The 17,922-nt window shown below is 38.9% G+C and overlaps 1 protein-coding gene across 1 annotated transcript; it reads right to left on the bottom strand.

Annotated features, from left to right (window-relative positions):
- Positions 1-2,738: 2,738 nt before the first annotated feature.
- Positions 2,739-17,478, bottom strand: LOC127640958 (intestinal-type alkaline phosphatase-like). The gene is made up of 11 exons (XM_052123699.1): positions 17,448-17,478; positions 13,656-13,769; positions 13,195-13,310; positions 12,147-12,321; positions 11,296-11,468; positions 11,004-11,129; positions 10,382-10,451; positions 9,398-9,536; positions 9,126-9,316; positions 4,560-4,676; positions 2,739-3,010 (listed from the first exon to the last, which is right to left on the bottom strand). Exons 2-11 carry the CDS (start codon positions 13,693-13,695, stop codon positions 2,739-2,741), a joined length of 1,419 nt encoding a protein of 472 aa, XP_051979659.1. The 5' UTR covers positions 13,696-13,769; positions 17,448-17,478.
- Positions 17,479-17,922: the final 444 nt, after the last annotated feature.

The raw sequence follows: 17,922 nt of genomic DNA on the forward strand, positions 1-17,922 counted from the left end.
TTATTTTTATGAATTAACTTTTTGAAGCGTTAAATTGGCGTGGACTGTCAATGGAGGGACAGAAATCTCTCAAATTTCATTAAAATATCTTAATTTGTGTTTAGAAAATGAATTAAAGTTTTTTGGGTTTGGAACAACATGAGGATGAGTAATTAATGACAGAATTTTCATTTTTGGGTGAACCATCCCTTTAAAATATAGCTGTGATTTTTGTCTCTTACAGTGGCACTGAAGAAGTTTCCCAATGTGTCCAGAGGAGCTTTTGGGGTTTGCAGTGAATTCTAAGATGGGGAACTGAGATGGTTTTTAAAAAAAAAAAAAAAAAAAAGTAAATTTTTAGAAATGTAAAGTATGTTCCTTGCTTGATTTTTATCATATAAAAGCTTTTCATTATATAAAGATTTTCTTCAATATGTTACGTGTGTGTATTTTCTTGTATTGAAATATATGGAGGGCAAAATATATTTTTAAATGCTTTTAAAATATATTTTAAATATATTTTCAAAAATGCCCCAAAAATTTATTTGTAGAAAATGTATTTATGTAAATGTATTTTGACAAATATTTTAGCAAATATATTTTTTGGCAATTTATTTTGTTTATTTTGAAAAAGCCTCTACAATAGTTTTGGGCAAATGAGGACAGAAATTAGATTGGTACTTCAAGTCCGCCCATAGAATATTAATTAAGATTAAAATTACCAATTGGTTACCAACACATAACTATTGATTCACGACGTTGCCACAATGTTGCTACGACAAACAGGAATTTCACTTTTCCGGTTTTCACGATTTAACCATTTACGTTGCCACGACGAAAGATTTGTATTGTAATTACGTTGCCGTTATATAATGGTCACCTAATTTGGCTAGCTGGGATTTCTTTTACAGGATGTCTTTAGCAATGATTTTCATTTGACTTAAAGAATAGTTCACCCAAAAATGAAAATTCTCTCATCATTTACTCACCTTTAAGCCATTCCAGATGTGTATGACTTTCCTTATTCAGCAGAACAGAAATGAAAATGTTTATAAGCACAGTTCAGCTCTGTTTATCCATACAATGCATGTGAATGGGTGCCATCAGGCTGCTGGCTCTTTGATGATCCATAAGACATATTTAGGCAACATAAAAATAATTCACATGACTCTAGTCGATCAATTAATGTCTTCTGAAGCAAATCGATTGGTTTGTGCAAAAAATAAATAGCTAATGAAAACTTTACTAACTTATAAAAAACGTTTCCTGCTCGCAGTGGACATATCACAGAGCTGCCACGTGACGCAAGCACAATGGCACGTTCACACATTAAGTCAGAAGCGTGTGCTTTGTTTACAACAGAGGAACGAATGTCACGTGAGAGTTAGGTAATTTGAAACAGCGCTGCCTGGTTATAAACTTTTTAATTAGCAATTTGTTTCTTACACAAACCTATCGATTTACTTCAGAAGACATTAGTTGATCGACTGGAGTTGTGTGGATTCCTTTTATGCTGCCTAAATGTGCCTTTTATACCTTCAAACAGCCAGCAGCCTGATGGCACCCATTCACATGCATTGTACAGACAAACAGAGCTGATATGTGCTTATAAACATCTTCACTTCGGTTCTGCTGAAGAAGGAAAGTCATACACATCTGGAATGTGGCCCATGAGAGAATTTAAATTTTTGGGTTAACTAATCCTTTATGTGCCAATGTAACATCATAGTAGCAACTAGATTACAATGCAATATACAAATATGCCTATGAATAGCAACATGAAGTGCTCAGAAGCTTCAGGTTTAACTTTAGCTTGATTGAGATGATCTTGAAACCAGCTAAGAAAGACTGACTCAACAGATCCCACAGATTCACTACAGAAGATTTGTACAGATCACACAGATTGTGGTGAGGTCATCTCTGATTGATGGTGTCTGCAAGACTGTGCAGAATCCCTTACATCTGTAAAACGAGTGCTATCTGCATAGAATAATCAATTAAATCAAAGGCCTTGGGCAAACAAGACAAGTCTACCACAATATTGGAAAACCATGTTATTGTGATACTGTAGCAGACCCCTTTCAGATTTACTCGCCCCATAAACAGTACCCCATAAGTTTCCATACAATGCATAAATATGAATACAGCCATAAACATGAAAGTGAGGAATCTAGAGTACCGATGCAATGAAAGAGATTTTGAGATTGTTTTGTTATTATTAATCCTGTTCCTTATTGTTTCGAAATGTCAGAATTGATCTGCTGTCATGCTCCAAATGAATATTCCATTGGTTTCAGTTCAATTTCTGGTTAATAAATCACATTTCACAACACACTTATGGAATTTGCTCATCAAAATATCCTATCAGTTCCAACAGTAGTGCAGACTTAATATTTTTCAAGCCGCCTATTCACCTAAAGAAAACACCAGCAATTTACAGTGGACGTAATATCTTGATATCATGCACACTTCACCATACAGTTATCATTGGACATGATATTTAATAAATAGCTTAATACATTTTTCTCCACCACCTTTGAAAGTGTAGGACCACCCCTGCATGTCTAAACTCCTTTAATAATCAAAACTGATATAATTTCATCACAGAGGATTTTAAGGATGTTTAAATATTTTTACTGAAAATAATAAACTGATTTAAAAAAGTTTTTTTATGCAGTGTGAGAGCTTCAGATGTAGCTGATGTATTGCTGAGTATTGCAATGTGTTAGTAGAAACACTCTTCATCCCTTTTAGTGGCATTATGTCAGAGCCATGAGAGAAGACACCAAGCCCAACACCAGAACCAGGAGACTGAACTTAGTGGAAACTGCAAAGGATTGTAGCTCCAATAGGCAGTCAGTGTAAGGCTCAATACAGGCTGCATAAGCCATAGCATGAGCTATGTAACTTTGCTCCTGGACTCCGTGGAAGAGGTGGGACATTGGACCTTTGGCAAAAATGGCAACATCTTCAGAACCATGAGTTTCTGATTCGAGAGGTACAGCAGCCTGCTGAAGATATTCATCATCACCTAGGAGGAAGAACAATGATAAATGAGTTGAAATAGCAAATATTACCATGCATTGTGAATGGCCGATCATTATGAAATATGGCATCCATCCACTTAAAGGTTGCCAAAATTAGACTGAATACCAAATTTAGTGAGAAGCGGGCACAAGATTGTGCTATAATAAGCTAATGTAATCTATTGTTAATAACTTCAGAACCATAAGGGCTAGAATACAAATCAGTTTCCTCTGAATCCTTCACTGCTCCTACATGATTTGATTATATATTTACATTTCAGCAAAAAAACAAAAAACAATCTACAACTTTTTTTAAATACTTTTTCGAACTCATTGTAGGATGTTTGTTATTTTTATTGTTCAGAAGATATGAGCCAATACATTTTTGGGTGTGGCCCATAATGAATAATTGACCTGTATCTTGTGTGATATTCAGACTTAACAAAACTTGATAAACATGGGCAAAGGGACATTCTGAGGTCACATGCCAGATTTGATCCACTTTCAGTGCTAGGTGGTGCTATATCTTAAGAACATCCTAATTGTGTAACTGCAATCAAAACTGAAAGCAGTTGAAATTTGACACCAAATCCACAGCATCCACAGGATCTATTCTGTCACAGGTCATGTTCTCTTCACATATGCTATGACTTAGATCATTTCCACTTCTGACTATATTAATAATTATTGTTTTCAGGTTTGGTCAGACAAACAGATTGTGCTTCCCCAAACACACACCACTGGTTCAGCCAATGTTGCTGTCAAGATGCTCAATCAAACAGAGCAAAGTCTTGAAAGCATCACAGAGCAAGGATAGGAGAAAATATTTTTAAATTATACATATTAAATTAAGATTAAGGTCGTGTGACCTAAACGTTGCAATACTCCAATACTGTTTGTAAGCAGCAGCTGTCTGAAGGATTTTATTCTTGTTTATTTACACAGAACAAATAAAGAGAATTTTTGAAGAATGTTCACACTGTTATTTTCCAAACAATCAAAGTAAATGGGGACTGAGGCTGTCAAGCTCCAAGAATAAACAAATAGCACCAAAAAAGTAGTCTCAAATGATATTTGAGAACTGCAGTAGCAAGGAAGATTTTCAGAGAAATAATTATTAAAATTTCTCACACAGTGCTACTGTATGACTGCAGAGGATCAGCACAAATATAGTGCACAAGTTATATGGACCAATTTTATACTTTTATGGTACTTTTTTTGTTACTTTGGAGCTTGACAGCCATAGTCATGTTCACCTTCATTGTATGGAAAACAACAGTATGAACATACTACGAAACATCTTTTTTTTGTGTTCCATGGAAGAAAGTCAGACTGGTCTGGATGACAGAATGCTCACACTTGAGTCCTATTTAGAGCAGAATTATTTCCTTAATAAATGGATCGCAATGTGAGAGAAAGGTTTGTTTCATAATCTTGCTGTATCCTACATGTCCACAAGATGGGGTGTCTATTTTCAAAACACACAGCTTGTGCCATGCCTTCAAAAATGCTATTTGCACCCAAGGGGATTACAGTTAAACTCATAAAACTTACTTGAGACGGTCTCATTCACGTCAGGGCGAGCTCCATTCACAATCTGGTATCCTGGACCATTGCCATAAAGTGCATTAGTAAATTGCTTTCCATCCAAACCTTTTGAATAGGAAGTGCCTAAAAGACACAAGAAATTAGTCATTATTAAGCCATATATTCCTTATGTTCCATTACTAAATGAGGGCAACTTCTCACTTCCTGAAACCTTGAAAAATGTTATTAAATCTTTAAACTATGTTTTTGTCGATGTTGAAACAGTTAGTATCACATCTCCAGAAATACAAATCTTCTCTTGGCCTTGGTCAACCTTCTAGTGGATTTTGGTCAATCTGTAATGGTGTGGGTTCTTTATATTGTATGTGATTGTAATGATATTTCAAAGATTTTAGAGAAGAAAACAAAAAACCAAAAACAAAAAAACAAGTTAGGTAGGTCTTCAAACTGTTGCTCTGCTGCCCCGTCAAAGAACAAGTCCACTATAGACCTTATTCACGGTAGCACCATTTTTAATGTTTAATGGGAATGACAGTGGGGCTGTGAGGGATAGACTTACATCTCTTCAATGGCATGAATGGTATAAAGCTGTTAAAAGCTCCTTGATCACATCTGATTTTCCACAACGCATGTTGTCTGGAGTTTTCTGTCTACTGAATGTTCTTGAAAATGTGTTTTTTCTATGTTTTGTCCATAGAACGATCCAAAAACATTTTAAACTGCAATACAGCCCATTAAAATGACTGTATGTCTATCCCTCACAGCCTCGCTGTCATTCCCGTCAAAGATGGCTGCCATGAACTCCAGTTCCACAATCCACCCCGCTTCTTCCAGTTCCTACACTCGTTCCCAATCACCCGAATATTAGTTTCACCTGCACTGTTTTTTGTTCTCTATTTATTAAAGTGTTCACTTTAGTTGTCTTGGTTATTGCTTGTAAGTCACTCTGCTTTGCTAACTGCAGTGTTTCGCTTAAACTACCTGTTTGTTCGTTCTCGTGTTTTGTTTTCTTGTTAACTGATCTCCTGGCTTTGACATTGCTTTTGTCTCTACTACACTCCTCTGGATTTGCCCTCTGTACTTTTGCCAGTCTGTTATTAAACCTGTTTTCTGCAACTGAATCCATCTCGTCCAGCCTCGTTACAATGGCGCTGCTGTGAATAAGGTCTATGCTCCCTTGCTTTTAAATCTGAATCACTTTTGCCAACTGCTAATTCATAATCATTTCTTCCTAGCATTCCTTATTCTTTCTATATCTCTAGTCTGCTGTTAGAGGGAGGTCAATTCAGTATGCATTAATGTTTATTAATGTTTATAATTCCGACCCTGGATGCTGATCAGATGAGCCTTTTTTTTTGAAGCCATTGTAAAATGACTATAAATACACACCTGGGATAGCACATTCTTCATTAAATCCTGAATGAACGAATAATCCTAATTGTTTATTAGGATTATTATTAATAAAAGCAATACGCTACTTAAGTCTCTGTGTTACTGTAAGGACGATTTAGGCTCTCCGCTTCGCATCATACCAATGGCATTTGGAGCAGTCTCTTAGAATGGCCATTACCCATGGGTAAATCACTGTAACGCACAGCCTCTTGTGGCATATTGCTTTATTAGATGTTCCTTTTTCATCAGATGTCCACTGTCTGTTCATTGAGTTTTTTATTTATTTATTTAATATTTCTTAAATGCATTTAAAGGAATGTTCCGGGTTCAATACAAGTTAATCTCAATAGACAGCATTTATGGCATAATGTTGATAACCACAAAAATTTATTTTGTCTCAATATTGAGGTTACAGTTAGACGCTAACAATGGAAATTAATGAGGATAATTTTTGGAGGGTTTAAAACCAGAAATGTGAAGATTATACTTTTATAAAAGCACTTACATTAATTCTACTGTTACAACTTGTGCATTATTTGAGCTATAAGTCATTAAATCACAATTATTACAGTAGTTTTTAGCATTTTAGGTTTTGTTGACATTACAACGTCATGGCAACAAAGTTTTAAAATTGGCTATAACTTTACACAGAAAAGGTTAGTAAGTGATTTTATCACAGTAAAATCATGTTAACACACATATTGTTTATGTCTTCTGTCTAATCTTTTGAAACATTGAGTATTTTAACACAAAAAATTGGCCCCCATTCACTTCACTGTCACCAGATTGAGCTTAACTTGTATTGAACCTGAAGCATTCCTTTACACATGTCTGAAACCAGGCCCTGATAAGTTAATCAAACATCTTAAAGTTGAAACTCTAGATTTAAGGAAGAATTCGGTCAGCGTTCCACTCGCACTGTATCTAAATGTGCGCCATTTATCAGTGTTTCCTCCGACAACCAAAGTAAAGAGTCTGTAATCTGAGTTCATTTCACATCAAAACGTCTCCACAATTAAAAAGGTTGCGATAAAAAACTTGCTAGTTTTATCAATCCTGTTGGGGTCCATCATAAACAAGGCTTCGTCTAATTCCAATCCTTGAAAAAAATGAATTATCAATGAATTGTTCAATTCCTCTGGACCCGTAAGAAATCTTTGTCGAAATTGCAAACAAAAAGCAGCAGTTCTGCTTTGTAAGTGTACAAGACCTTGCCCACATTCTTCTTTTGGTAAGTACAAAATGTTATGTAGCACCCAGTATAATTTATCCCAAAGAAATCAAACTAAATTGATTGTGTTTTAAGCAATAAATATAAAGATGGATCGACACAAGGCCAACGATGCCACAGAGAGGATGCCACTTGTTTATTTTTGATGAGCACAAAACCTCTGTATGACATCGTTGGCACATGACACTTCCATTTGTTTAAAAGCCATTTTATCTTCTCAATCATCTGAACAGTAGCTGAACAATCTTTTTTATAAACAATAAAGAAATTAGAATTGTCAAACAATGCAGTGTGTGAGCATGAGGACCTGCAGAGGACTGTTACAGACAGCACTCGGATTAGCACCATTCTTTTTACATGAACATGACCAGGAAAATGTCATAGTCATACACAATACAATTTATATAATAATAAATATAGACACAACACCTTTTTTGTGTCTATACTATTCTAATCGAAACGTTTCCTGGACCATTACATAAATGATGAATTATGACATTTCATAATTTACATTAAAATAATACAAGTACACGTGAGTTCAAATTGGCTCACTATTTGCAGGTATGAATGTCACCTTTTTATTCATGTTGTTATAACTGCACATAAATAATTTATGATGCATTTGTAGATGAGTTATTCATCATTAATAAACCCCTTTATAAACCCTTTACACTTTAATGGAATGTTAATGGAAAGTGTTCCATTAATACTTCTAATTCTGCTCTCAGCTATTGGAGAAAAGGGTTTTAACCAACTAAAGGAGCTCATAAGCCACCATTAATCTTCAAGACACTCTATATTACTGTATAGAGTTCTAATTTTGTTACAAAAAACAGAGCTAAAAACAAAAACTTGCAAATATTTCCACAAATGTTTCTGTTTCTGAATTTCATAATTTCGGTTTATTAAAATGTTTGTAGATCTAGACAATTCTATGATGATATTAAATACATGAGTGCAGTAGCGGCTCATGACCACAGATATTGGTGGGGCAGATCCAACCCCACACACAACATGTGGTGTCTTTCCATTATTCCACCACGAACATAATGTCGATTCTAATATTCTAAATAAGAACAACATATCTTAAAATGTTGACTTGTAGCAGATCAAAATCTCAATCAAAATATTATTTTATAATGTTAAATGTTGTTAAAGAACACCACGGAGGAGAAGGAGAGAAACAAATCTCTCCACGTCATTTACATGTTTCCACAGTACTAAAATATAAAATACTTTATAATGATAATAATGATTTCAATCACAGTAAATTAAAAACAGAAAGTTTCAAGAGCTCAACATACAAAATCTCATCACACGTGCACTAAGCTAATACCTTTTGTTTGAAACTCTGTTTATGGGCAGAATTATTTCTGGGGGCTTGTTGCATTTGACCACAGATTTCCATCAGGAAAAACTGAAGGGTGCTATGGAGTTCAGAGGGCAGCTGACTCCCTGCCCCACATGTCTGAATATCTATATCAAACACTCATTTATGAAAATGTCAGATATTTTATGACTTAAAAATAGGATAACAACTTATACTAGGCCTGCTTTTTCTTTCTTTCCATAAACCAATCAAAATCAAGAATTTAACAGCCCCATGGAATAAATACTTGTAAGCAACCACTTTAAATCAATAGTTTTCTATTTTCCATCATTTTTTATTTGATTACATCATGCGCAATTCTTAACTGGATTGTTGTTCATTTCCTCATTAAAGATTTTAAGTTCACAGTCTTGTACCTTTTGTCTTTTTGTCCAATTTTCAAATAATTTTTTGCTTTGAATTAAAGTTTGTAATGTTGTGATGTTAATGCTGAAGTTATGCTAGGTGCCTTAAAAGTTCCCCTAATTGAAGAATCACCTATTTATATTTCAAAAAGGTCAGAAGTGTGGACATACAAATAATACATTTTAATCTATAGATGAATTAGATTGTACCATACCTAGCACAGGATTTCCCCTGTTAGAGTAGCCACCAAAAGAAAACACATGTGAGTGGTCAGCGGTGACCACAGTCATAGTGTCCAGTTCACTGGTCAACTCAGCCGCACGCGCAATGGCCCTGTCAAATTCCACAGCCTCGGTCAAAGCGTGTTTGGCCTGGCCTGCATGATGGCCGTGATCTATTCTTCCACTTAGAGAAAAGAAAACAGACCAAAATAAGTGCATTCAGCACAACAAGGGTTATGCAATGGAAACCACACAAAATATCCACTTATCTTCCACAAAGAGGTAGAATCCTTCAGGGTTTTTGCTAAGAATCTTTATGGCTTTCTCCGTCATCTCTGTCAAGGATGGATCCATTTGTGTGTCACGATCCAACTCGTACCTGGTATCCTTTGGCTCAAAAAGTCCTAATCGCAGCAAATAAATCCACAGCATTAAACCACATTGGTCATCCACCAGAATAGCTGACCTGGCAAATGCAATATGCCAAACAGAGCTTAATCAAAGACTGAAATAATATGCATTTATTAACAGTTTAACCCTGCAGCATTGTTGATTTATGATCAAAAATACCTTTGCTGAGTCTAAGCAGGCTTGAAGGTTGGCTAGAAAAAGCCAAAATACTGTTCTACAATTAAAGCTGATTAGGGGTTTTCAAGTTTTCTTCCACCAAACTCGGCACAGATCTTTAGAATTTTCTGACTCGGGTTGCAATGACTTTTCTAAGAGATCAGAATATTCATTTTCAACCGGGCCAAAACTTTTTAAACTACCACTGTCAAAAATGTAAATGTAAAGTACGAAATGTTCAAACACCCTTACAAAACCAAGAGTTCATGGCAAACTGGCAGGCAAATTCGCCACTGATTATTTTCACATGCAAATGAGTTTTGTAAAAAACTTGCGGCAAATCGTCCATTGTTGCCAAAGATTTGCAAACAGCTGCAAATTTCAGTAAAACATTTACACTGAATCACAAAGATTTTTTATAAGGGCGAGCCAAGACCATTAAAACTTTTCAAAATTCAAATGTAAACAAACACTCACAACGCTTTAATTTTCTTTGTTTGTTTGTTTCTCTTTCTTTCTTTCTTTCTTTCCTACCTGTCTATGTTATAACTTTTGTCTCGACAAACTTTAACTATCTAGTTTTATATATGATGTATACATTATTGATTATATAAATGATATAACTTAAAGATTAAAATAACATGGAACATATAATATACATAAATTGAGAAGGCAGTCTTACCCATCAAGTAATCAGTATTCTCTTCTTTAACAGCATCAAAGTCTTGTTTATTCCAGACATATTTGGCATTCTAAAGTCAAGATAGGAAATATAGGAAATTTAAGGAATAGTTCAGGCAAAAATGAAAATTCTGTCATCATTTACTGTCATATTATTCCAAACCCACATGACATTCTTTCTTCCATAAAACACAAAAGGAGATTTTAGGCTGCCTTTTGGAACCATCATGCTCCAAAAATAAGGACAATTATTATAATAGTAGCATAAAAATTTAAATAGAGTCTGAGATCTGAGCAAAATTTGCCCTCCAGCACAGCACTCAAATCTCAAACTAAACTATGCCATGTGAAGATCCAGCACACCAGATGTGATGTCAACGATGGCTGTTTTCTCTCTAACACAATTTCAACCCGAGATGATGTGCTAAACAGAGCAAAGTCAGATAGGATTGGAATGAAATTAGGGTGAGTAAATGATGACATTTAGTTTTAATTTATGGGTGGTCTAAACCTTTAATATTTGCAATAGAATATTGGAGACATAAACCAAATGCATATAATGAATACATTAATTTGTAAATTATTTTCTGTCACACCGATAGCTTTTGGATCATTTGGCTTACCTTTCTGTTTTTGAGCCACTCATCAACGAGATTTACTTTGTCCTCTCGGCTACCCTTCTCTGATGGGTATTCAGGATCAGTCATATTCTTGGGAAACATGTACTGCCTGCCGCCACCTAAAATAACCTGCAACAATCAAATTATAGAGGGATTATTTAGCTTTGTATATGTTTTGAGTGAATCTTGTTGATACTTTGTCATTGTAATTAAATGTGAAGTGTGTAATGTTTGCATCACTTCTAGTATCACCAAACAGAATTTTCGAACCGGTTTCCCAAAGACTCCCACTTACATTTATATCGGTATTATGGATGAGCTGATATGCAATATCCTTGCATCCACCTGTCACGGCATCAGAAGGTAGCTCCTTGTCACTGTACCAATCCCTGTCAGCGGTGTGAGAGTAACTAGCTGCAGGGGATGCATGCTGGACACGCGCTGTGCTTACAATGCCTACAGACTTCCCTAGAGAAAATAAAACCATATCATTTATATGGATCATGAAGACATATTTCTTACAAGGGAATGACACATATGATATAGCCTTTAACAACCTATAGTTTTGTCACAGATAAGATAACATTTTAACTTCAACTGCTGCTTTCACCTTGAGAGACATAAATGAAAGTGTAAAGGGCAGTGTAAAGCAGTTCAATGGAAAGGAGGAGGCGAGAACTGGCTTGGCGATATAAACAATATTTTAATGATTATCTTAAACAAAAGACAAACATACACACACACACGACAGATATGTCAGTAAACGATCTCTCTCTCCTCGCACCACCGTCCGCAATCGGCCTTTATCCCTCTCAGATGCTTAATTAGCCTGATAAGGGACCAGGTGTGTAGAATCACGACCAGGCCCCGCCCTCCACCCTGTCACATTACTCCCTCGTTCTCTCAGGCAGGGGAGCCCCCGGCTTTCAAAAGTTTCAAAGCCAAAATGTAAACGAATAATAGAAAAAACCTATATATTGTATGTACAGAGATGCAGTTCCCCCGCTCCCTATATGTAGTTTGTTTAGGACAGGAGCCGTTTCTTAATTTTGAATATAAATTGAATCTGCATTAAGATGTAATACTAGGTTGCATTAGCTTGGAAATACTCTGCTAATCCTGGTTTTTGTTGTTCTTTGTCATTACCTGCCATCTTTGCTTGATGCAGAACAGATTTAACTTCGTTGCCTTTAGTTGTGCTGCAGATTTTGCGGCGTGCAGTAGCACTCAAACCCAGAGTGCCATAGTTAGCTTTCACACCACAGAGATACGCGGTGGCCGTCGCTGCACTGTCAGGCATCTGCTTATCCACATTGTAGGTCTACACAAACACATAAAAAACAATTAAACACCAGCATGCACAACATCTTCAAGTGATGTGAGAGATAAAGCTTTCCGAAACTTTGATTTAACTGAATCAACTGCTTCGAGAATCATCTGCTAGTCACATGCGTGTAAATGCAATGGGAAGACTTGTGTAAAAATATTTAAGTTTGATTATATAATAAAGTGGTTGGTGAGTGTATGTAACAACTTATTTTAATAGACTAAACGCACTCTGGCAATTTGTTTACTTGTCCTGTCACAAAACCTTTCCTGGCTCAGCTGAACAATCAGTGTCAGACTGGCTGTCAGAAATATGATGATAGTTTCACTTTCAGTTATAATCTATATCGCAGCAGTCTGTCTGGTTTGAGTATGAAAAATTGTGCCACGGTTGAAATCACTGAGATCATGTTTTTTCCACATTCTGATGGTTGCTGAGAATATAAACTGAAGCTTCACTTCTGACCCATATCTGTATGATTTTATGCATTAGACTGCTGCCAAACAATTGGCTGAGTAGGTGTACAAGTGTTCCTAATAAAGTGGTCGTAAGTGTAATCAGTTCTTCTTGTAAATGTAAAATGTTTAAGCAGCATGTTACCAGCCTATCATAATAAACAATCTTAAAGGGACAGAATAACTAAATATGTTAAATATCAAACAAAGAGTAAAACAAAAAGTCATAAACATGTTTTGTTGCTTGCCTAATTGCCAGGAATAGGCTGCTTTTTTTGTTGATATTGATAGGATGTCCAGGTATTTGGTGGCAACTTGTGAACTGTCCGTTCTGAACAAAAAATAAACTGTATCGTTCTGTTCCGTTTACTACACAGTTCACAGACTGATAGACACAGGTAGTTTTGTGTACCTTTGACAGAGCGAGATGTGGAAATGTGTCCATGGTCAGGACGCTTTCCTCTCCTGTCTGTCCATTCATCTGTCCCTTCAGGATTCTGGTTGCGGTCACAGTGCTAATTCCCATGCCTTTTCACAGGTCAAGAACAACATGTTACACAACTCTTAAGCACACATATGCACAAATTCACAAGATAAGTTTTTTTTTTTTTAAATGTGTTCCTCACTTGAAATTAAATTTTATAACATTTGAAAAAGTAGCTGAAAATGTGCTTTTAACTGATGATGCAAATCAATATAATCTAAGATTATTCCACAATAACTGAATAATATCACAATAATGGAAAGTGAACACAATGTGCATCAAGATGCAAAAGATTAAATAGAAAAGAACAAGGCAAAAACAAGAAATATGTCAAAAAATAATTACATGCCCCTCTGCATGATCATATACATTATGTTCTGTACACTTACCATCTCCGAGGAAGAGGATGAGATTTTTAGCACGATGCATGTTGGGCTTCACAGAGAGTGCCGTATTCAGAGCCTGTTTTGCTTTAACATGCCAGAAGTTTGGCTTCTCCTCCTCTTTAAATAAATTGAAGACATTTTTTTTCTTCACTTGATTTCTCTTTGTTTGGAGAGAAAAAAAATAAAATAATAGCGCACATTGGAAAAATACTTACCTGCATTAACTGTTAAACCTCCTTTCAAGCATGACAAAACAAATATTCCAATAATCAGAAGGAACTGTCGCATGGCCATGGTTTCAGTGACTGAAATGACACTGACAGCCCTGTAAATATAATTTATAGTCTAACTTCAGACCAAAGGTCAATTGTAGTTCTCAGCAGCTCTTTTGTAAGAATGTTTTATCACATGTTAATCATGCATTATTATATGATATGGACCCTGTCTAGCACATGTCAATCCTATAGATAGGACAAAAGGCCAAACCTAATCTTTGGCAATAATTACAGTGAACTAAATGAACCGAAATCTACAGCATTGTTTTGTGCTAAACTATTTACAGGTACTGAACTCTTACATTCTATTCTGAACTGAACTGTACTGAATTAACTTTTGTATTGTGAACTCTACTGTTCCATACTAAACTTTGTATTCTGAACTTTTTAAATAAACAGCTCTGTTCCTTAGTGAACAGTTCTGTTCTGATCTTAAAAGTTCTGTTCCATACTGTCCTATTCTTTTTGGTACTGTTCAGTAATATAAATGTACTGTTCCCCGTCTGTTGCTCACTTCGACGTTGTGTCGAAGAAGCGACACTAGGGGTCTCTCTTGAGTGCCGAATATGCCTCTGATCTATGAAAAAAGGCCAATGGGAATTAGGCAGACAGTATTTGCATACCCCGCCCCCGGACATACGGGTATAAAAGCAGGCAAATACGTTGAGTGCATTCAGAAATTTTCAAAGCCGATGGTCGTGTTGCAGTCAGCTGCGAGTCACACACCTGTTCCTGTTTTCCTCTGACGCTTTGCCTGGTGGATTCGACGGTGCATTACAGCGGCTTTCTCCATTCCCTGCACGGCAGTGCAGTTTGCCCCTGGGCGCTTCGACAGCGCAAAGAAACTTAAAAGAGTTCCACTTCCTCAGCCCCACGACTGTTCCCCGGCTGGCTGGTTCTGACGAGTCCAGAGGACGCCACTACAGGACCTCCTCCTCAATCAGGAACCCGCCCCCTGCCAGGAGTGCGGAGCAAGGTAAGCGATTCAAGTCTTTTCTCAGCACTAGAGCCTCGGGACGAGTCTCTGCCCCGCTGCTACACCCCGCCGGGTATGTCAAAAATTCTCGTCCCTTTAGTGCCCCTAGCACGGAGCTTGGATGCGTGGCTTTCACTTCCCAACCCGTCACGCTGGTTGGCCCGGACCATCCGACTCGGTTACGCAATTCAGTTTGCCGCCCCCCCTTCACGGGCGTCAGCTTCTCCGCAGTACATGGCGAACATGCCATATCCCTGTGCGCGTAAATCGTTACTCTTCTACTCAAAGACACGATAGAGCCTGTCCCTCCAACCGAGATGAAGAAGGGTTTCTACAACCCTTACTTCATTGTACCCAAGAAAGGTGGCGGCTTATGACCGATCTTGGACTTGCGAGTTTTCAACCAGGCGTTATACAAACTCATGCAAAAACACATCTTAACTTGCGTCCGGCATCTAGATTGGTTCGCAGCGGTAGACCTGAAGGACACGTACTTTCACGTCTCAATTCTGCCTCGACACCGACCCTTCCTACGGTTCGCATTCGATGGCCAGGCGTATGTCCTCCCCTTCGGCATGTCTCTGTCCCGTCACGTCTTCACGAAAGTAGCAGAGGCAGCTCTTGCCCCGCTCCGAGAAGCCGGCATCTGCATACTCAATTACCTTGACGACTGGCTCATACTGGCCCACTCCTGAGAGTTACTATGCACTCACAGAGACCAGGTGCTCAGGCACCTCAGCTACCACCTGCCGTCGTAGACACGATCAGCCAAGTCAGAGCCCCCACTACCAGGCAACTTTACACCCTGAAGTGGCGCTTGTTCGCCAATTGGTGTTCTTCCCGGGCTGAAGACCCACAGAGGTGCGCAGTTAGGTCATTGCTCCTATTCCTGCAGGAGAGGTTGGAGGGGAGGCTGTTCCTGTCCATCTTGAAGGTGTATGTTGGTGCTATCACGGCCCATCACGACGCAGTAGACGGCAAGTCTTTGGGTAAGCATGACTTAATCATCAGGTTCCTAAGAGGCGCCCGGAGGTTAAATCCTTCCTGGTCAAGCCTGTTCCCCTTCTGGGATCTCTCAGTGGTCCTCACGGGCCTTCAGAGACCCCCCTTCGAGCCGCTAGAATCAGTTGGACTCAGGACCCTCTCTCTAAAGACTGCCCTGCTGATCGCCTCCATCAAGAGGTTCTGGGACCTGCAAGCGTTCTCTGTTAGCGACACTTGCCTGGAGTTCAGTCCGGCAGACACCCATGTGACCCCTAGTGTCACTTCTTCGACACAGAATGTCGATGTATTTGCCTGCTTTTATACCCGTATGTCCGGGGGCGGGGTATGCAAATACTGTCTGCCTAATTCCCATTGGCCTTTTTTCATAGATCAGACGCATATTCAGCGCTCAAGAGAGACCCCTATTGTCACTTCTTCGACACAACGTCTCGTTCCCTCCATTAGGGAATGGAGGTTACATCCGTAACCTAGACGTTCTCTACAACACTGTTCTGTTCTCAACATTTTCTTTTAAACTATCTGTTTTGTTTTGTACTGAACTGTTTTGCACTGAACTGTACTTCCCCTTCTGTCGCTTTCTCCACGTTGTGTCAGAGAAGCGACACTAGGAGTCTCTCTTGAGCGCCGATATTCGCCTCTGAACTATGAAAAAAGACCAATGAGAGTTGGCACCCAGTATTTGCATGTCCTGCCCCTGGTCATACGGGTATTTAAGCGGCGCAAATACGGGAGTTCATTCAGAAAATTTATTCGGAGCCGATGGTCGTGCATGCAGTCTGCTGCGAGTTACACACCCAGTTCCTGTTTAATCCTCTGACGCTCTGCATGCTGTTGGATCTGACGGCACATAACAGCGGCTTTCTCATTCGTGCACGGCTGTGCATTCTTGCCCTGGAGCTCGACAGCGCAGAGAACTTCGAAAGAGTTATTCTAAAAGAGTGAATTTCGCTCTAAAAGAGCAAAACACAGCGGCGTTGAACGTCCTACTCAGGACGCGTCTTTTTAAAGACGATTTTCCGCCTCTGTGTTGTTTCTGGATGCGTTGATTCTCCCCACCTCTGACGGCCATAAAAACTGCCTTGCATTCCTGGGTTGCGATAACACGCAGGCAGCGTTTTTATGAATGGTCTATGTTTTCAGTACGAGAACATAGCCATGACAGCATTGCGGTCGTAGGCTTTTTCTTGTAGTGAGAAAAAGCCGCTTCAGCCGCCCCCCCCCCCCCCGCGCCTCGCCTCCTTCCTACGGGATTGAGGCAGGCACCGCGGGCGATGAAAACGATCTGGGGACAGTGACGGGCTCCGTTTCGCCGGGTGAACCCCCTCGAAACCCCCCGCCTCCCTGGCACGCTTGCTTGTTTCCGTCCGAGCTCGGGATGAGCATTCTCTCCAATGGGTTATGTTTTCAGTGTGAGAACATAACCGTGGCAGCGTTGCAATCTCTGCTTTCTCTTGTAGTGAGAGAGAGCCATTTCAGCCACCCCCCGTGCCTCACCTCCTTCTTACGGGATTGAGGCAGGCGCCACGGGCGATGGAGAACGATCTGGGGAGAATAACGGGACGCTTTCGCCAGGTAAATCCCCTCGAAAACCTCCCGCCTCCCCGGCACGCTTGCCTGCTTCCCCCGAGCTCGGGATTAGTGCGGTCCGCTTAACAGCCTACCGTCCGTTCCCTCGAGCTCCCTGGCATTGGATGATGACATCACCGCTGCATCGGAGAGCGTAACAGCGGCGTTGGATCAGGAGAAGCGATCTATCTACAGGAGTCTGCAGTTGTATTGGTTATTTATTGGACTTAATGCTGACGCGGAAGCGGCAGCGGAACTGGTGGCCCTCGTGTCAAGCCCTCCTTGTGTGAAGACCTACTTGGGTAAAGACCAGCGAGTCTACCTGTGCGAGTCCACCGAGCAAGGACACTGACAAGGCGCCACTCACCAAAGCACTTAAGTATTTTTCTATTCTATCTCTTTTATTATTTTACTTATACATACATACTAACATGTCTAGTTCACTAAT

Source organism: Xyrauchen texanus, chromosome 50 (assembly GCF_025860055.1).
Source record: "Xyrauchen texanus isolate HMW12.3.18 chromosome 50, RBS_HiC_50CHRs, whole genome shotgun sequence".
Lineage (NCBI taxonomy): Eukaryota > Metazoa > Chordata > Actinopteri > Cypriniformes > Catostomidae > Xyrauchen > Xyrauchen texanus.